Here is a 20,682-nt window from a genome sequence, read left to right on the forward strand (position 1 = left end):
TGCGCGATTTTTTTTTCGGAAAAAAAATAAAAAACAGGATGCGGAGAACGCATGAACTTTTTTCATTTTTAAATTTTTTGTTTTAATATTTATAGAAATATTATACTGGCAAAAATGTTTACAAAAATATATCCTGCCGCACAAGTGGAGAGCGGCAAGGTGATGTGGCACACGGCGTCGTGTGCGCATTTTGCGTTGAGGTCCCTTGCCGGGTGAAATGCAATTTTCGCCGCACGCAAAATTCACATACCCGCTCAGCGGTCTCCGGCGTCTGCTCACACACGTCACCCTACCGTTCTCAAGGAGGGTTGCGTGGTCTATTTATGTAAATATTTTCGTCTGTATAATATTTCTGTAAATATTAAAAAAATAAAAATGAAAAACATTCGAGAACGCATGGGCTATTGGGCTGGGTGCTGGAGCCCATGGCCGTCAGGCCCAGAGGAGAAACCAGTGATCCTACAAACGCGACTTGATCATTGACCACTGACCATGCTATTTATGGGGTAATCAGTCCAGGTTGCAACTGGGGCCTACAATTTCTGTTCCCTATATGCTCCACAGAGCGACTCGCCCTCAAACACGTAGACTGGAACGAACGAACAGACGAACACGGTGCACTCCACTACTACGCTATTTTTGACCATGTGGCCATTAGTGATCTGTGCTCTTTTGGCCGCTCATCGATCTTGGCCACCACTGTCGTCGTCATCTCCTTTTCCAGGCCTTATTTGGCATGAAAGGAGGAGGCGGCGATCGGCATCATCACAAGGACGCCATTGTCATGCACGCCGCCGGCAAGGCGCCCAAGTGCAAGGCTTCCTTCTTCCTCTGCAGCCTCCTCCTCTACTTTCTCCTCCCGGTGCTCGCCCTGTACGTCGTTGCCCTCGCCGTGTCGCCGTTCTACTCGGGTAGCTCGTGCCCGGAGGAGAGCCTTGCCAGTGGCGACGTTGCACATCTCGCGGCCGCCGGCGATGCTGGCAACAGGCGTAACGACTCGTCGCCGCCGTCTGATGACGCCGCGCCGACCGGGCTGGGTCACATTGTGTTCGGCATTGCCGCCTCTTCGGAGCTCTGGAAGAGCCGGAGGGAGTACATCAGAACATGGTGGCGGCCGGAGCAGATGAGCGGGTTCGTGTGGCTGGACAAGCCGGTGTACGAGTTCTACTCGAGGAACGCTTCCACGGGGCTTCCCGGAATCAAGATCAGCGGGAACACGACCAAGTTCCCGTACACGCACGGCCGCGGCAGCCGGTCGGCGCTGCGGATCACCCGCATCGTGTCGGAGAGCTTCCGGCTGGGCCTCCCCGGCGCGCGGTGGTTCGTGATGGGCGACGACGACACGGTGTTCTTCCCGGACAACCTCGTGGACGTTCTGTCCCGGTACGACCACACGCAGCCGTACTACATCGGGAATCCGTCGGAGAGCCACATCCAGAACCTCATCTTCTCGTACGGCATGGCGTTCGGCGGCGGCGGGTTCGCCATCAGCCGCGCCCTGGCCGCGCAGCTGGCGCACATGCAGGACGGGTGCATCGACCGGTACCCGGCGCTCTACGGCAGCGACGACCGCATCCACGCGTGCGTGGCGGAGCTGGGCGTGCCGCTGACGCGCCACCTGGGTTTCCACCAGTGCGACCTGTGGGGCGACGTGCTGGGCCTCCTGGGCGCGCACCCGGTGGTGCCCCTGGTGACGCTGCACCACCTGGACTTCCTGCAGCCGGTGTTCCCGACGACGAGGTCGCGGACGGCGGCGCTGAGGCGGCTGTTCGAGGGGCCCGCGCGGCTGGACTCGGCTGGCGTGGCGCAGCAGTCGGTGTGCTACGACGGCGACAAGCAGTGGACGGTGTCGGTGTCGTGGGGGTTCGCGGTGGTGGTGACGCGCGGGGTGCTGTCGCCGCGGGAGATGGAGATGCCCATGCGCACGTTCCTCAACTGGTACCGCCGCGCCGACTACACGGCGTACGCCTTCAACACGCGGCCCGTGGCGCGCCAGCCGTGCCAGACGCCGCAGGTGTACTACATGCGGCAGTCCCGCCTCGACCGCCGCCGCAACACCACCGTCACCGAGTACGAGCGCCGCCGCGTCGCGCCCGTCAAGTGCGGCTGGCGCATCCCTGACCCTGCCGCGCTGCTCGACCGCGTCATCGTCCTCAAGAAGCCCGACCCCAACCTCTGGAAAAGGGTAATCAAACACACACCGTAGTTAAAACCTGAATTGATTTGTACAACAAAGAAGCTTGATTTTTGTAATGGTGCTCTCAAACCGGCGTGCGTGCAGTCTCCGAGGAGGAATTGCTGCAGGGTGTTGTCGTCACCCAGGCAAGGGAAGGACCGGAAGATGACCATCGATGTTGGCGTCTGCAGGGGCGGCGAGTTCGCCAGAATTGAGGTAGCCAGGTAGGCCACCTCCATTAACAATTTTCCGATATGGCATTATTGATCTGATCACCAGCTCGCGCGCGTTGCGTTTGGTTCGCGCAGGGAAGCTAGCTAGGATCAGTTGCTAGGACAGCAAAACGAGAGCAGAAGGCGAAAACCATCAAGCATCAAGGACGGTATCGGAGCAGGACGCGCCCACCTCGCGGCGGTGCACGGCGGATCGCTCGGTTACTGCTTGCTTCGGCTAATGATAGCTGTAACCTTAGATAATAGGTGTATGTAAGTAACCGAACTCACCTTGATACAACACTGTGCCGGCGAGAATGTGGCGCACTTGTGGGCGTTGTACAAGTACGGGCAGTGCTGCTGCGAACGGCGACAGGCTTGTTTGTTTGTGAGCCCGTCGACTGTCGAGGTGTTCAAATAATCTGGCAAACAGGTGAAGACCAGAGGCTACGAGTGTTCAAATAGCCCATGGGCAATTTTCAAAAAAAAAAAGAAAGCTCATGGGCCATGTATCAACTAACTGATGAATAAGTTCACTTTGTCGCAGAGTATGAAATTCATCGAGTTACAATGGGATATAATGGGAACCGAAATACCAGATATATTACAGATCTCTTTCGGTTTAGGGAGGAATTTCACACTCGATGACAAATTGAGGAACCTAAAGTGAACTTATTACACTAACCGAAAGGGGTGCAACCTCTGTTGGGTTCTTTTTCCGAGTCGGCCCGAGATGTCCTGACAAAATCCTACTTGGGCCGAAGTGATAGAAGCGCAAGCCCAATAGTTCCTTTCAGCCTGCTAGAGAAGCGGCATATACGACTCACAGCGTTAAATGAGCGGGGCAGAAGAGCTCACGGCTCCCATCGGATGCACTAATCAGTTAAAGAAAAAACTAAATTTCATATTTTTAAATTTAATTTTAAGATATTTATAACATAGTTTCTTTTTCAGCATTGACTTTTAATTCACCAATAACGCATATATAAAAATTTTATCTACAATTTTATTTTTATTCCTTAGTAAACCGTTTCGGTTTATTAGGGAAAAAGCTAAACGATAGCGACACAAACATCGGTCTACTACTCGCGTGGTCCGACGGTGGCGATCTGGTCGTCGGCTGCACCGGCGGCAGAGTGCGGTTTATGAGCACACGGAGTGAACACAAATCATGTTGCGAAGATAATAATGTATGCAAATTGGAAAATTATAGAGCTACAGCAAAGGGATAGCAAAGCTATCAATCAGGTTCTGGGAAGTGGCAACCTATGAAAAAAGAGAGACACAAACAAAATCGAGAAGATGGCATACCTACCATACAAGTAGAAGAACAGAGCAGAAATTTGCAATCTGCAGCATGCTTTGTTTTGAGCCGAACAAATCGGTAGTCAGTGGGCGGGGGGGCATAGGAAAATGTGATGACCCAATCAGCGTCCACTCCATTGTCCATTCCACTATTCCAGTATTCCACCACGCGCTGCCCTCCGGTCGTTGTCCCATCTTCCTCCGAGTCCACTTCCCCGTGCCCGACTCCACACACCACTCCACCGCATCGCACTCGTCCTTCCCTCTCCCTTCCAACACCACCACCCGCACCGTCCGCACACTCGTCCGCTTCCGTCTCATTCTCTCGTGGACGCGGCAGTGGCGCCACGACCACGCCTCCACTACCGCCTCAATGGCCACCGTCATCGTCATCCTCCTCCTCCTCCCGTTACTCCCGTCCACCGCCCTCGCCGCCTTCCCCTACTTCCTCGCCTGCGGCGCCGCCTCCAACGTCTCCTTCCCAGGCGACTCCCCAGCGCGCACCTTCGTCCCGGACGCTCCCTTCCTCTCGTCCGCCGGCCGTGTCCCGGCAGTGACGAGCACCGGCTCCAACACGATCCCCCCTCTCTACGCTGCCGCGCGCGCGGCCGGCTCGGGGTTCTCGTACAGCTTCGCCGACCCGGACACCGCCACGGTCAACGTGTCCCGCGTCCTCCGCCTCCATTTCTTCCCTTTCACCAGTTCCTCCTCTGTGAACCTCTCGTCCGCGAGCTTCTCCGTCTCTGTTCGCGATGCCTACACCCTACTCTCCTCCTTCTCGCCGCCGCGCGACGGCGTCGTCAAGGAGTACTTCGTCCCGGGGGACGGCTCCGGCGAGTTCCGCGTCAAGTTCACGCCGGACGCCGGCTCCACCGCATTCGTCAGCGCCATCGAGCTGTTCCCGGCTCCGCCGGAGCTGCTGTGGAGACGCCCGGTGAAGCCGGTGGGCGCCCTGGTCGACAGCGTCGACGTGAACGCGTGGCCGCAGCAGGCGCTGGAGACGGTGTACCGCCTCAACGTCGGGGGATCCAAGGTGACCGCGGCGAACGACACGCTGTGGCGGACGTGGCTCCCCGACGACCCCTACTTCTCCAGCCCCAGGGGGCTCTCGCAGGTGAACTCGACCTCGACCCCGATCATCTACGGCACGTCGATCGGGTACACGAGGGAGGTGGCGCCGGACAGCGTGTACAAGACGCAGCGCGCCATGAACATGGCGAGCCAGCAGTTGTTCCTCACTCCGGGGCCTTTCAACTTAACGTGGACCTTCGCGCTTCCGCCGCCGGCACCGGGGTCCGACTCCGACTACCTCGTCCGCCTCCACTGGTGCGACTACTCGCTGGTGAGCTCCGTTGTAGCAACGGGCATCGTCTTCGACGTCTACGTCGCGCAGAGGCTTGCTTCCAAAGACCTCGACCGAAACGCGGCGGACGCGGCGGAGCAGCCCAACGAGGCTTTTTACCTGGACTACGCGGCCACGGCCCCGACCACCGGGAACCTCACCATCAGCATCGGCAAGTCGGACAAAAGCGATGCAGGCGGCATGCTCAATGGGCTGGAGATCATGAAGCTGCGGCGCGCCGATAATTTGAACTCCGCCGGATCGCACGGCAGGAGGAAGAAGATTCTCATCGGCACGCTCTCGGCGGCGCTCGGCGTCGCTGTTCTTGCGTGCGCGCTGCTCTGCTTGCTCGCCGTGCTGCGCAGGCGTAGACAGGCGCCGACTCCGGCGCCGGAGGAGAAGGAGAGCACGCAGCTGCCGTGGTCGCAGCACACGCAGGATGGCTCCAGCTGGGTTGACATGTCGAACGCGTCGGGCGCGGGCATGACCGGCGGGCTGCACAGGATGAGCATGCAGCTCAACATCTCGCTGGCGGACATCACGGCGGCCACGGAGAACTTCAACGAGCGCAACCTCATCGGCGTCGGCGGGTTCGGGAACGTGTATAGCGGCGTGCTCCGCGACGGCACCCGCGTGGCGGTGAAGCGCGCCATGCGCGCCTCCAAGCAGGGGCTGCCGGAGTTCCAGACGGAGATCGAGGTGCTGTCCCGCATCCGGCACCGCCACCTGGTCTCCCTCATCGGCTACTGCAACGAGCAGTCGGAGATGATACTGGTGTACGAGTACATGGAGAAGGGCACGCTGAGGAGCCACCTCTACGGGTCGGAGGAGCCGCCGCTGTCGTGGAAGCAGCGGCTGGAGATCTGCATCGGCGCGGCGAGGGGCCTGCACTACCTGCACACCGGCTACTCCGAGAACATCATCCACCGCGACGTCAAGTCGACCAACATCCTCCTCGGCGACGCGTTCATCGCCAAGGTGGCCGACTTCGGGCTGTCGCGGATCGGGCCGTCGTTCGGGGAGACGCACGTGAGCACGGCGGTGAAGGGCAGCTTCGGCTACCTCGACCCGGAGTACTTCAAGACGCAGCAGCTGACGGACCGGTCCGACGTCTACTCCTTCGGCGTCGTGCTGTTCGAGGTGCTCTGCGCGCGGACGGTGATCGACCAGAGCCTTGAGCGCGACGAGATCAACCTCGCCGAGTGGGCGGTTAGCCTGCAGCAGAAAGGGGAGCTCGCCAAGATCACCGACCCGAGGATCGCCGGGCAGGTGAACGGCAACTCGCTGCGCAAGTTCGCCGAGACCGCAGAGAAGTGCCTGGCGGACTACGGCCTGGACCGGCCGTCCATGGGCGACGTGCTGTGGAACCTCGAGTACTGCCTTCAGCTGCAGGAGACGCACGTCAACAGGGACGCGTTCGAGGACAGCGGCGCCGTCGCCACGCAGTTCCCCGCCGACGTGGTCGTGCCGCGCTGGGTGCCGTCGTCCACGAGCTTCCTCATGGATGACAGCGTGACCGACTCGGGGATCGCCAACAGCAAGGCCTTCTCGCAGCTCAGCAGCGGCGATGGCCGTTGATCAATCAGCTGGTCAGTGAACCGACAGTCGGTCAGACTCAGATAGAGAAGTTTGTAACCATAATTTTTCCTCTCTTTTTTTTTATGCTGATCTATTCTCTGAATCCAAAACCCATGCACGTCGCAGCAACGATACGTCTTCAGAAATTTTGCTGAACACGAACGGAATACCGTAATCTGCAGCAAAATTGGTGTTGCAATTTTTTCTGTCCTTGCTGTCTGCATCGTGGATTCATTTCATATGTTAGCGCGTGACGAAATGACTTGACCCAGGATGAACAGATCATTTTATATGTTCAGATGAGAACAAAATCCTTTGCCTGTTCTTTCTTCCCAATTGGCCACGGGCGGCCGTTTTATAGTACAAACAACAATTCTCTGCAGGACCTTGACAGAGACTTGTGTACAGTTGAGTTGTATTGTACTCCTACGCATGTCTGGCGTCACCCTGATGAGGCCAAATTCTCGTTACCGTGTTCCGCCTAACTCTTTGATTATAATGATGATTATAATGATTATCTTGTTAGTGGAAGATTCATTAATGGGATCATTCCTAAACTACTGGCTTTAGAGCATAATAATATATGGTTCACACGATTGCTGACCTAGAAAAGCCGCCGTCCCGCCAAGGCCATTAGAGAAACCAAAAATAAAAGGAACTTTTTTTTTTCCAAATTCGATCTCGCCGAAGCTTTTGCATACTACGATGATCATGACATACACGAATTGTGTGGTTAGAACTCAGCCAAACTGGGACGTGCATAGCTGCAATGCACGCATTCTTCAGAATCCCCCTGATTGTCTCCCTTCTGCTTTGACTGGAAGGACGGCACGCATGCATGCGCCCAGGAAGAGTAATAACCAGGTAAAGCCAAATTCTTTGGGCTATTTCCTTTTCGTTTAATTATCAGGTGCTGACCGCTGACCGTGCCGTCGTAATCACACTGCCCTGCTGACTAATCTAAACCATTTTTTTTATCTATTATCCTTTGACTGTTTAATTTTGACTACAATTCCAAGTTGCAACCAGAAATCACTACTGCCCTATTCAGGTGGCAACCGATATGTCCACGGCGAAAGAGACAGCCCAAACTGCAAGGCAAAAGGCTATGGTACTTGGGCCAAAACGTGTACAGATGCTCTCCCCTCCGCAAGCCCAACCAAATCCACGGCCCAAACGAAAAAGATAAAAGCCCACGCTGATCAGAGCATTAAAATACCTAAACCAACCGGCACGGCCACGACGCGTGGGCCCCACCATCCAGCGAGTCCTCGGCTCGTCGCACGCGACGCGGTGAATTGATTGATCGACCGATTCCTCCCCAACTCCGCTCGCCAATCCACAGCTGGCCTCCATTTCTTCCTCCTCCCCTTCGCCGAATCCCCCACACCAATCCGCCATGGCTAGTGTTCTCGCCGTCCCCCTCCTGCTGTGCCTGCTCGCCTCCGCCTCCGCCGCCCGCTTCGCCCCGGCGGACAACCACCTCCTCGCCTGCGGCGCGACGGCACCGGCCGTGCTCCCCGACGGCCGACGCTTCGTCCCCGACTCCGGCTGCGCCTCCACGCGCCTCCGCTCCCCGGCACCTACCCTCCCGTCCGCGGCCTCCAGCGCGGCCCCGCAGCCGACCCCTCTCCACGCCGCCGCGCGGGTCTTCTCCTGCCGCGCGTCCTACGACCTCGCCGTCCGCCGCCGCGGGTACCACGTCCTGCGCCTCCACTTCTACCCCTTCGAGCCCGCGCTCGCGTCCGCGCGCTTCCACGTCGGCGCCGCCGGATTCCTCCTCCTCCACAACTTCTCCGCGTCGGCCCCCGTCGTGAAGGAGTTCATCCTACCCGTCCACTCCGACGTCCTCGTCCTCACCTTCGTCCCCGAGTCGGGCTCTAACGCCTTCGTCAACGCCATCGAGCTCGTCTCGGCCCCCGATGAGCTCGTCGGCGACATCGGCACCCTCGTCACGAGCAGCGGCACTGACCAGACCAATGGATTGTCGTCTCAGGTCTATGAGATGCTCTATCGGATCAACGTCGCCGGCCGCAAGGTCACACCGTTCAACGACACGCTGTGGCGAACATGGGTCAACGACGAGCGCTTCCTCGTCAGCACGGAATCATCCAACAGCGGGGTCTGGTCGTTCGGTGGCCGGATTGCTTATCCCAAGGGTAGCAGATTGATGACACGGGAGGTTGCTCCTGACAACGTGTACAACTCGGCGAGGTCAGTGAGCTCACAGGGCAAAGTGACATGGGGATTTCCCGTGCCTGCTTCCAGCAGGTACCTAGTGCGTATGCACTTCTGTGACATCGTGAGCAAGGCTCTAAATGAGCTTTACTTTGATATCTATGTCAATGGTCAGCTAGCAGTAAAGGATTTCGATATCTCTGGTGCCACTGGATTCTTAGCCTATCCATATTACATCGACTTTGTTGTGGATGTTGAGGATGAAGGGGCCCTGAAATTGGCCATTGGTGGCTCGAAGAATAGCCGATCAGACGAAGTGAGCGGTATTCTTAATGCTGTAGAGATAATGAGGATGAACAAAACAAATGGTGGTATTGATGGGGATTTTGCAGTTTCTCTGGGCATGGAGTATGTGGCTAGCAAGGGGATCGGAGAATTTACTCGCTCACTGCTGTGTGGTTTCATTTTTGCGGGATTGTTGTTGGTTTTGTTAATGCTTGTGGTGAGGTTGAGGACTGAGCTGAGGAATAATGGTACAACTTGGTCTTGGCAGCCAAATGATTCTGGTGACGGGAAGCTGGCTAGAGCATATCAACTTGTGTCCGCTAAGACAGACTATTGAACATCATGAGATGATAATCTTTGAGGAGCTTTAAACTGTGGCTGTTGACCTATTGTATGTAATGACATATTGCATTACTTCAGTTGTAAGTATTGTAGTTTTACACTTTTACTCCCTTAATGGTAAGTTTTCGGTTATTTGAGCTTGGCTAATGGAGAAAACGGTCGTGGTGTTGTATCTGGCTCAAGATATTTGTTTGTATTAGTACTGCTTTTAATAGCTCTATCCAGTTTGTGATGCTTGAATGAATATGCCTGCAATTTATCTAGTTTATTTATGCTTTTGTAGTACTGGTTATTGTTATATGCCATTACTATAATTCATATTCTTGATATGAAGATAGCGGCTAAATCATGGCAAATAGAATCTACCTTCCAATGTTAGTGTTATTTACTATTCTTTATTCTACTTGGTAAGGCAAGGGGGAAGCTCTTGTAGAAAGCCAATTAAGAAGTAGTAGTATTTCCCTTGGTTCTACTTTTTTTTTCTTTTTGAAAAAAGAAACTTCAGTTACAGTTTTGGCTGCCCTGGCATCCTACTTTGGCCCTCATGGCCTCATCGCTAAGAGCTTTTGGTAATCTGGGCTAGCTGTAACAATTAAGTGTCTGCAGATCATCTTTGTTTGACTGCTGAGAACTTGTAAATAACATGCTAAAATTTGACATAATCACACAAATTTCTTAAACTTGGTTGATTCAATCCAGATTATTTTCTGGAGTTCAGACATACCGAGGGATAATACTGCTTTGGTCCTTTCAGATCCCAACTTCTACAGAATCTTTGCTTTGCTTATCTATTTGTATACGTGACATGTCTTCAATCTTACATGTGCAATTGTTTGGATTTTGGAATTAGACTCCACCGAAGTTTAGGGATATATGTTTACCTTTCTGTTATAAGTTCTAACATATCTTCTTTTCTTAGGAACCTGCCATGATTCAACAATTATCATCCTTTGATACTTAATAGCTTTTATTTCCGCCTCTACATCTATATTTCTTTTGAAAAAAAATGCAAAGAAGATGCCTTCCTGAGAACTTTGCCATCCTACTCTGCCTGTTGATGTCTTTTCTGGTGTGTTTGTGTAGTACAGGAGTAAGTACTATCATTCATCTATCCAAACACTAGCATCTTCCTCTGTTAGAGCGCCAAATGAAATATTAGTATCAGCAGAGGAAAATCTACCATATGCCCCTATCCAAATATCCAATGATGTTATTGTGATCTTTTTTCTGATGATTGTTTGTGCCCTCATTTTTTTGGGGGCTACTGTTGTTATTGTGCGGGTGGGATTGCTTCAGTCCTATACTGTTACTGTGCAAAAAAAACATCTTAGGGAATAGTTAATTCTTGTTGGGTTTGTATGACTAATTGTCTTATATTAGTTCTGATGCCAACCACAAAGAACCTAAAACGCTGTAACACTCATAGGTCCCAATTTCCCTATTTGAACAGGTTTTGGTGGTTGATGTGACAACTGTATTGGTGGTACTTTCTAATATCATCACTAGTCATTGTACTTCAAAATTTAATTGGAATCTATCATTTTGTGGCTGGCTTTTATTGTGAATTTGCTTTCACGGTACTGTATAGTGTATTAAACACGTCGTGTGCTTTTCTAAACTCCTTGTTCCTGAAAATTATTCTGATCAATAGTGATGTGGTATCTCTGGATCTAGCAGTTTCCCTCATTTTCCTGATTCTCTTTCAATCGAAATGTAGTTTTTCTATCAGTTTTTAGTGTATTTTAAAAGGACTATGTTTTGAATTATTTTTCATACCCCAAATTTAGCAGCATTCGTTCCCTTGTTAAAATCTCCAGAACCTTCTGAAGAATCTGTTACTGCATCATTGAAATGCATGCTGAGCATCTTCTGTTGGGTTGCTCTCATCTTTGAACCAAATTAATGAGGATTGTAGAATCATCTACTTATTTTAGGCCCCTCAATGTAAATTGGATCGGCCCATCTAAATATGAATGGCCTGACATACCTAACTGGCCCAACACATTATGCCTCATTTGGCATGGTTCTTGTACTAGAAGACTACTAGGCTGTGATAGTGTTTCACATGCCATAGTTTGAAGAAAGAATAACTTAGGGAAGAGATTTTTCATGTTAAATACTCTGCCATATGGCGGCACTGCATGATAGTTGGTGCATGTGTCTCTTACGAGTCGATTGAACTGAGCCCATATAACCATGTTGCAGAAACATTATATCCAAGTATTATTTTGCATAGTACCTTATAGAAAGGAAAGACAGTATTAACAATCTTGTAGTCTTCTCTCGGTTTTTATGGTTTGGTTAATATTGTTTTTTTCTACTAATGTTGTAGTAGCTGTTATGCATAGCCATAAGTCTTCGAAAGTTAATAAATGTCATTTGACTTGGCTTTATAAGCTACTAGGCCAGAATATGACCGGCACTGCTTATTTCAAGAAAAACGTGCAAAGCAAACTGCACTTGCATGTCCCTTAGGAATGTGTAGTTGTACCAGCTAACAACCGTTTGACAAGGCATACTGATTGATTAGTGCTTGATGTCATCTGAAATCTTATCTTTTGAAAACTAAATGGAAGCTGGAGAAACTGTGACACCATTAGATTACCATTGTCAAAAACCTCTGGATTCAACTATTTTTTTTTTCAAAATGGAAGCTGGAGAAACTGTGACACCATTTGATTACCATTGTCAAACACCTCTGGTTTCACTATGAAATTCATCAAACCATCAAGCTCTTTCTGTTACCTGCCAGTGCCCTGCCCCTTCTTAGGGTGCTCTGATTTCATTTGCACCTGTCAGGTATCTATAGAGAGATTTATTTGGTGGAAAGTAATTTGACTAGAATTTCTGTTTCGTATAATATGATCTCTCTCTGTCCAATACCTCAACCATTTAACTTACAATGTCAAGAATTTGATTTCCCACTTAATTACTAAACCGCATGCTCTTTATTCTGTGCAGCTCTATATTAAGTGTTTAATTTCTTAAATTTGGGGATACTATGTTCATGATGTTTCAATATTAAAAAAAGGCATCTTGGCATCATTCAATGTATATATGCATTTATCTGGGCCCTATGTATTCCCAAAATTATGAAGTAAAGTGCTTTGAGTAAAGGGTGGGCATATCACAACTCATAGAAAGCTATAATCTAGTGGGGGCAAACTGTACTCCAATGTTCCACAAAAGGATTACCAGAAGATGTTGCATTAAAAGGTATGGTCGGCTCATGCTGGTGCCTAGTTCCTCTGCCTAACCTGATGTTTTTAGTGTTGGAATCAAGATCTGTAGTAAAACCTTAAATCCAGTGTAGGGCACAGCCACACAACCGCTGGTCTGCTATCGCCACTCTTTATTTTTACCACTTGTGTCCAATATTTGCTGCTATCGCCACTCTTTATTTTTACCACTTGTGTCCAATATTTGCGAAGTTGTTCCACCTTTGCATCTGGATCTTTGCTGTTCATGTGACGGTTGCATGTTATGAGCCTCACATTTTTTTTGGCTGATGGTCTCGTACAAAAGCTCTCTACTATGCTGGAGCACAAAATGGAATTATCCTTAATCATTCTACACTTTCGTCTTTGTTAGATGCTCTTGTGCAGAAAGTGCTTTTCAAAATTCAATGAAAATGCCTCTTTTTCTGCAAATAAGAGAGCGAGAATAAAACCTTTGATATCACCCTTTTTCTATCTGTAATCACTATGCCCGACCATTAGTAAAAAAGAGGTTGTTCTGCTCAAAAGTTTTGATCGATTCTCTTTCACCTGCAGCTGAGGTTCTTTTTTCTAGTGGGCGTGGCCCATGGAATGCCTCAACTTTGATCTTTATAACAGCTTAGATGCTTAACAGCGACAAATCCTTTGCGTCAGGCAAAATAAAACCAGCATACCAATTTGCGTACTAATACAGTAAACGTCAAGCAATGTACATGTACAGCTTCAGGACGCCACATGTAAGTATGCATCGATGCATTGTCAACTCATTTTTATCCGTGTAGATCACATTTATTTTATCCGTTTACTTTTGTATTAGCACACATCAGCTCTCCCTCTGTCTCTCATCTGCTGATGTCTTTCTGAAGACTATTTATATAGGAAGCTTTCTGAATGCTGTAGTTTTCATTTTCTGTGTTCTTTTTTTCTAATTGTCCAGAACATGCATGGTACATCTCTCTCGTCTATGACAGCAAAAAAATGAAATAAAATCATATACGTATATCTATCTATATGAAGTGCTTGCATTTTAACCTTGATTAATAATAACGCTGTCTAGGATTTGCACCATGTTTTGCTGACAACAATATTGAACCTGTTGCTCGCAGCAAAACCGAACCAAGGCAGCAGCACACGAGTGGAACCTGAGCCTAGGGCGGAGAGAATTAGTATGTCCGAATGTCGTTACTGCCGTCCTGTTGATTGTTTACAGAGACAATTGTCCCATGTTTAAGGGTCTCAGAACTTGTTTTGCCAGGACCAGGTTCTTGATCCTTGAACTGTATTTTAATTATTGCCCTTGATATCCAAGCCTGCTTCCCCAGCTGCATGACAAGCGTCCTGTTCCATGATTTGAATATTGCAGACTGATCCATGTTGCCTGGCTTCATTTAAGATTGGACAATGTGACACGATGATAGCATAACCGATGCTTCATTAGCAGCATCTTATGGAGATTTGACAACGTGAGGACCACATTCCTTGGCTTGGATTTAGCTTAGCTTAGCTCTTTCTCCCAGGATTAAATATTCAAAGATCATTTTACTGATTTCATGTGCCATTTCTTGAGCTGGCAGCTGGAATTTCGCAGGGTGACATGACCAGAGGCCTGGATGGAAGGACGCCCGTGCGGCAGCGTTGTCGCAGGTTTTTTTGTCAGGATTATCCCAACCACCCAACTAATCCCGTCATGTGTTACTCTGAGTTTTCTCTTAGCAGCATAATTTTGTCTTTGACGATCCATCTGGGCATTATTTAGGATGTTTAGTCCTAAAGAAAAGCTTAGTTTGACGGCCAGTATGTTGAGGTGTTTGTCATTTTCTTTGTAACGAAATGACTACTTTCTCCGTCTCACATTGACACATTATAATACTATTAATCTTTGTCTCACAATAAGTTAAATTTTATACTAAATATAGCATATCATAGTAATTATGAACATGAATTCATTACTACGATGATGTATCACATGCAGTATTAGATTAATTCATTGAGAAACAGGAGTACCTACCGTTTACCCTTGGTTGCTCTTAGCTTAATTTGGTGGCCTTGCTTTTTCCAGGGAAGAAATGCTCCATTGCTAGCTCCCTCCATCGCTTTTTAGCTGTTACCACTACTGCTACTTTAAAACCTACTCCCACAACTGAAGATAACTGAAAGTCACAAAGAAATCTTGCTTAAATGTCTAGTTTTTGTCGACAAATATGTATACAGTGAACCCAATCATTACAGCATGTCAAATGACTCGAATTACTCCATGTTTATCATAGCGATGAGTAGGGAAAAAATGGATTGTCTAAAGGTCAGTCTAGCATGTTCTTTTTAAGAATTAAAACTTATAGATCTACTTGTATGAATAAAATAAATAATATATACTATTAAGCGAGCAAATTATTTGAAAAAAAAAATCTAAGCAAGGCTGACTAAGAAAGTTTCCGAAGGAATTGCAGTTTTAGAAGCATGTCACGAATAATTCAATTAATAGTTCGAGGTTGTAAGCTAAAAGTTGGGACCTTAAGATTTTCTAAAGTAATTTGCTATACACCTGAATTATCTCCTCTCTCTTTATTACTGAACTAGCATGGTGGCCCGTGCAGATTGCGCGGCTAGCATCATTATATTTTCTCTCATATAATAGCATATATGTTTTCTTATTATATTATTCAAATATATTAAAATGACATCATAATTTTAAATTTTGCAATAACTTTACGAAACTACAAATGTATAATATTCATATTGTATTTTATATACGTGTTAGTTATTAATTATTTTTAATATCAAATTTTAGTTATTTGTAAGTTATATATATTCCTGTATAGACTCTAGACTCATCTTTTCATATTTCTTTTTTTAATTCTGAATTTTCTGTAAATTGTATTTCTATATAGACTCTAGGCACTTCTTCTAATATTATTTATTTTTATTTCTGAATTTTTATTATTTCTAATTGTATTTCTATGTGGACTCTAAACTCATCTTTCAATATTCTTTAATTTTTAATTTCGAATTTCAGTTACTTGTATTCCTATATTGACTTTAAACTCTTTTTCCCATGTTTTTTCTTAATTTTGAATTTTAGTTATTTGTAAATTGTATTTTTATACGGACTCAAAACTCTACTTTTAATTTTATTATGTTTATTCTGAATTTTAGTTAGTTTTAAATTCCTATATGGACTCTATACTCTACTTCTAATATTCCTCATTTTTTAATCCCGAATTTCTATTTTTTTCTTAATTGTATTTCTATATGGACTCTATACTCTACTTCTAATATTCCTTATTTTTAATTCCGAATTTATATTATTTCCTAATTGTATTTCTATATGGATTCTATACTCTACTTCTAATATTCCTTATTTTAAATTCTGAATTTCAGTTATTTCCTAATTGTATTTCTATATGGACTCTAGTCTCCTCTTCTAATATTTCTTATTTTTTAATTCCGAATTTTAACTATTTCTAAATTGTATTTCTATATGGACTCTAGTCTTCTCTTCTAATATTACTTATTTTTTAATTCCGAATTTCAGCTATTTTTAAATTGTATTTCTATATAGACTCTGCTTTTTCTTTTTCTCCGATTAATGTGAGAATTTCCAGGCTATGAGAGCGAACGTCTAATATTCCTTATTTTTAATCCTGAATTTCTATTTTTTTCTTAATTGTATTTCTATATGGACTCTATACTCTACTTCTAATATTCCTTATTTTTAATTCCGAATTTATATTATTTCCTAATTGTATTTCTATATGGATTCTATACTCTACTTCTAATATTCCTTATTTTAAATTCCGAATTTCAGTTATTTCCTAATTGTATTTCTATATGGACTCTAGTCTCCTCTTCTAATATTTCTTATTTTTTAATTCCGAATTTTAACTATTTTTAAATTGTATTTCTATATGGACTCTAGTCTTCTCTTCTAATATTCCTTATTTTTTAATTCCGAATTTCAGCTATTTTTAAATTGTATTTCTATATGGACTCTGCCTTTTCTATTCCTTTAATAATATAATAGATTTTTCTTCCTACCATCCTCCTCAATGGTGTAGTATCCGGTGCCAGTAAGACCCGCCGTACCATGCCACCCATTCCTCCTCACAACCTCGGCGATGCTAGTCGCCTCCTTCTTTCTTGACTCCGATGACCCCGCGTCGTCACCTCCCATTGCCTCCTAACTACTCTATGAGGCTTGATGAACCACTTTGCCCCCTTATACTCCTCCATCTATAGTTACCCTCACGCCAACGCTACTGTCCTCCTTCGATGGCTCCTATTATCGGATCTGATGTCACCTTTTATTGTTTCCTAATCACTCAAATGATAAGGCTTTTCCTACCGTCATTCTTGCCCGTGACTGAGGCAGAACCACCATCTCCTCCTTGCATTGTCATGTCCGCTAACCCACCGTTGGGTCACTACTGCCTCGGTCATCCTAGGAACACCTCCCACCCTCTTCTGCCATCCTGACCCTGAAACCTAACCAATCGGAGACTAGCTAAAGTTCATTAGAGATGAAGACAACACACAAATCTCAGAGAAAAATTGCGATGTTATGAATTCAGTGATATTGCCCACAAAAATGTCAAAGTGATGTCTAACAAAATCGCTTTCTAAAAAACTAAAATGTCATACCTCTTGGCTTCGATGACGTCACTGCTGCCAATAAGGAGAAGATGCGCTCCTAATTCGTGCTCCACAACATCTGACGGCCACAAAATTGACTGGTTAGCAACTACTCCCTCTGTTTCACAATGTAAGTCATTCTAGCATTTGCCACATTCATATTGGTGTTAATGAATCTAGACATATATATCTATCTAGATTCATTAACATTAATATGAATGTGTGAAATGCTCGAATGACTTACATTGTGAAACGGAGGAAGTAATTAGCAGCCCGTCAGGAAAAAAAAACAACATTCTATTAAAAATTTCAAGAGAAAAAGAACAGAGTTTTGCAATGAGAGAAAAGAGACACTGCAGGGGCAACATGGACATTGCACCGAACGGTCCAAGGCCAAGGAGAGGAGACGACCCCCTATATCTGCGCCGTGCCATGCCGTGTAGTCCCTTGCCTGCTCAGCACGCTGCACTGCACTCCAAACCACACAGCCTCCTCGTCTCGTCTTCTGTCTCGCGCGCGCACGCCACTCGCTGGGAGCTCATGGAGGTCGGCTCGCTGCAGCACCTCGGCGACAGCTTCTCCTACCGGTGGCTCAAGCACGCGGCGCAGGCGCCGTCGTTCAAGCGCCTCGTCGACGACGATGTCGGCGGAAGCTCCAGGTACTTCATCGACATGGACCCCGCCGACCTCTTCTCCATGCGGTGGACGGCTCCGGGCACCGACTTCGACTTCGACTTCGACCTGCCCGGCGGCGACGACGATGCCGCCTCTCCGATCCCGCTGCTGGTCAGCGCGAGCCAGATCTTCCACGATGGCCGTCTACTTCCCCACGAGCTCGACGACGACGGCCGCTTCGGTGCCCAAGAAGACGGCGATGCCGCTCGCGTCGCGCACTTGCTGAGCGAGCCCCGGCTCTCGGCCTCGTCGCCGCTGTTCCACTCAGCGCAGAGCACGCCGGCCTCGCTGAGCTCGTCGTCCAGCGCGAGGAGCGGCGCCAGCAAGAACGCCAGCGCGCCGCCGCTGCTCGCCGCGGGGAGGCGTGGCGGCGGGTCATCGCCGTGGAAGATACTGCTCAGGTACCTGCGGTTCCTCATGCCGCTCTACCGGAAGGTCAGGGCGCTGCCGCCGCTGCGTGCTCCGAGGACGAGGGTCTCGCCGGCGAGCCCCGCGAGCGCGAGAGCAAGGGCGTCCACGTCCAGCATCGACTGGTGCCACGGCATTGCCGACACGGCCGTCCATGACGCCATCCTCTACTGCAAGAAATCCAGTGTAAGTGCACCGAAACCATCAAACACAATCAAGCAAGCATCCATGCACATTCACACAGATGTTGATTAGCATTTAATGGCAGTTCTTGCTCAAATAGTTTCTTGTCATATTTCTTTCAGGGACAAAATATATAGCCAGGAACAAAGGATTCACAATCTGCAAGAGCATGAGCTGATCTTGTGGCCTCTCAACTCAAGATCCTCTCGTTTTTTCCACCATTATTTTTGTTGTACATCCACATAAGTTATACACTGTATATGCATGTGACAAGCTGCATGAGGAGTACGTTTAACGGTTGTAAACAGCTCGTTTAGGGTGTAATAGATGGCTCCCTTTCTTGTCTTTCTCGTTTGTCTTTGGCCATGTGAATCAATTGAGCATTTCTGACCATTCCTGTTATTAATTAAGTGAACTAACAAGAAATTCATAAGTTAGATTAAAGCATCTAGATCATTTGTTGGCTCAATCATGTGCCTTTTCCGAGCATAATCGTGTCCCTACTCTAACATAATCCGCGGGAGTATTATTGTACTAGATCTCAGCAAAGAAATCCTGGTAATACTATACTGCTGATCTGGTACTCATTTAGCACGTTCTGTTAACTTGACGCTCCAGTGGTGCCTATTTTGAAATTCATTTGTAACAATTCGATCCCCATGAATTGAATTATCCTTTCCATCATATCGATGTGAAAGTTCAAAAACATCACTTTTATGAGTTTTTTTTTCTCCGTGTGGAAAGTGCAAATTTTTAGTGAAAATCATCCTGACTACTCAGTTGTAATTTTGTGATTTTTAGTCAGAACTTTGTTCAATTTTAGCACAAATTTAAAATTCAAAACTTGCAGGCTGCTTTAAAATTAATTTTCTAAGTAGGCCTTCCAATCTTCTACTTGAAATTAGTTGCTTCAAAATCTCCCTTAGAATTTGCAGTTTAATTTTGAAGTCTTGAAATTCGTGGTTTCAAGTTAATTAATTTCAAAATATTGAAAAGGCAAAATCCTAACATAGTTAATTGTTGCGCGCTATCATGTTTGAACCCGCAAAACTTCGTCATAATAAACTGTGTGTTGCAGATAGGATTAGACATATAAAAATTGCAACGATTTAGACAGTTAGTACCTTGTAATGCCTCCATGTCCGTATCCTTGTTTACCAAGCTCGAATTTGACCAGCAACAATAATATATAACTAGAGTCATAAATTGTTCGAAGCAAAATCAATTGAGGTCCCGTACACACGGCAACCAGACCAACAAATATCTCCAAATATAAAGCCTAAATGCGCCATTAGGATGGGCCATTACGTCGTCGATGAATATATGATTAGTACCATCAGTCGATCGATTGGGCAGGAGTTGTTCGTTTTTCCCACCAACCCAAGAGAAACAGAAATGTTCAACACAATTGTTAATTTAAATTCATGCACGCTGTCCTTGTCCAATTACACGAGAATGTCTCAAAAAAGAGACTCTGTATACAAGCCAGCGTCAGCAACAACATGCATGATCTCTGCAAGAAAGCAACTCTAAATTAGGGCAGTAACAGTATCATAGACTTAAAAAAAATGCTTGCTTTGAACGACAACGCAGGTAAAATATATATTCATGAACAGGGATATTGTTTCTTAAATTAAGAAACAGGATGCAAGAAGAAGTAAACGAAAGGAACCCCCAATATAATGCAAACTGATTTAATTATGAACGCAGCAATATGCAAATTGGATTGCGACGCGTGATTCGTACAGGCTAAATGATTAAACAAGCACGCCCAATTGCACGCCAAAATATAGCAGAATCATTTGTTTCCCGATGGATCAGCATAGCTAGCTAGACACGCACACCTGAATTGACTGGCTAAACCCAGAATCAGTGAGTGCAGAGCCGTTTGGTGCATCAGCGTGAATGCACGGTTGCAGCAGGCGTACCAAAGCCACGCAGTCGCACACGTACACGCCATGGGCGTTCCAGGCGATGCCGTGTATATGCAGATATATCTGTATACGCACGTAGATACGTCAAACTCCAGTGGATTTATCGTCTCAAAATGGTCGTATCGATCGCGTTTTAAAATTTAAACGTAGCGGTCCATGCGATAAGATGAGCACCGTACATGGATACGAATCGGCCGGGACCAGTACCAGTTAGCAG

At 47.1% G+C, this 20,682-nt stretch overlaps 4 protein-coding genes and 1 long non-coding RNA gene across 6 annotated transcripts; all 5 read left to right on the plus strand.

Annotated features, from left to right (window-relative positions):
* Positions 1-630: 630 nt before the first annotated feature.
* On the plus strand, positions 631-2,944 carry LOC4331453 (uncharacterized). 2 transcript variants are annotated; one of them, XM_015775758.3, is made up of 3 exons: positions 631-2,185; positions 2,282-2,392; positions 2,485-2,944. In XM_015775758.3, the coding sequence occupies exons 1-3, from the start codon at positions 737-739 to the stop codon at positions 2,491-2,493; spliced, it is 1,569 nt and encodes a 522-aa protein (XP_015631244.2). In that variant the 5' UTR covers positions 631-736; the 3' UTR covers positions 2,494-2,944. The 2 variants fall into 2 exon arrangements, with proteins under 2 accessions (XP_015631244.2, XP_015631243.2); XM_015775757.3 differs by having other exon boundaries at positions 632-2,185; positions 2,282-2,400.
* A 622-nt stretch (positions 2,945-3,566) lies between these two features.
* Positions 3,567-6,924, plus strand: LOC4331454 (probable receptor-like protein kinase At5g24010). The gene has a single exon (XM_015775756.3). The coding sequence runs from the start codon at positions 3,746-3,748 to the stop codon at positions 6,611-6,613; it is 2,868 nt and encodes a 955-aa protein (XP_015631242.1). The 5' UTR covers positions 3,567-3,745; the 3' UTR covers positions 6,614-6,924.
* A 1,032-nt stretch (positions 6,925-7,956) lies between these two features.
* Positions 7,957-9,662, plus strand: LOC4331455 (probable receptor-like protein kinase At5g24010). Its single transcript, XM_015775759.3, has one exon. The coding sequence runs from the start codon at positions 8,013-8,015 to the stop codon at positions 9,411-9,413; it is 1,401 nt and encodes a 466-aa protein (XP_015631245.1). The 5' UTR covers positions 7,957-8,012; the 3' UTR covers positions 9,414-9,662.
* A 3,359-nt stretch (positions 9,663-13,021) lies between these two features.
* Positions 13,022-14,529, plus strand: LOC136355781 (uncharacterized). Its single transcript, XR_010740158.1, has 4 exons — positions 13,022-13,373; positions 13,743-13,897; positions 14,000-14,099; positions 14,211-14,529. It is a non-coding gene; the product is annotated as an uncharacterized lncRNA (long non-coding RNA).
* A 3,161-nt stretch (positions 14,530-17,690) lies between these two features.
* On the plus strand, positions 17,691-18,876 carry LOC4331456 (uncharacterized). Its single transcript, XM_015773898.3, has 2 exons — positions 17,691-18,534; positions 18,654-18,876. The coding sequence occupies exons 1-2, from the start codon at positions 17,698-17,700 to the stop codon at positions 18,666-18,668; spliced, it is 852 nt and encodes a 283-aa protein (XP_015629384.2). The 5' UTR covers positions 17,691-17,697; the 3' UTR covers positions 18,669-18,876.
* Positions 18,877-20,682: the final 1,806 nt, after the last annotated feature.

Source organism: Oryza sativa, chromosome 3, assembly GCF_034140825.1.
Source record: "Oryza sativa Japonica Group chromosome 3, ASM3414082v1".
NCBI lineage: Eukaryota > Viridiplantae > Streptophyta > Magnoliopsida > Poales > Poaceae > Oryza > Oryza sativa.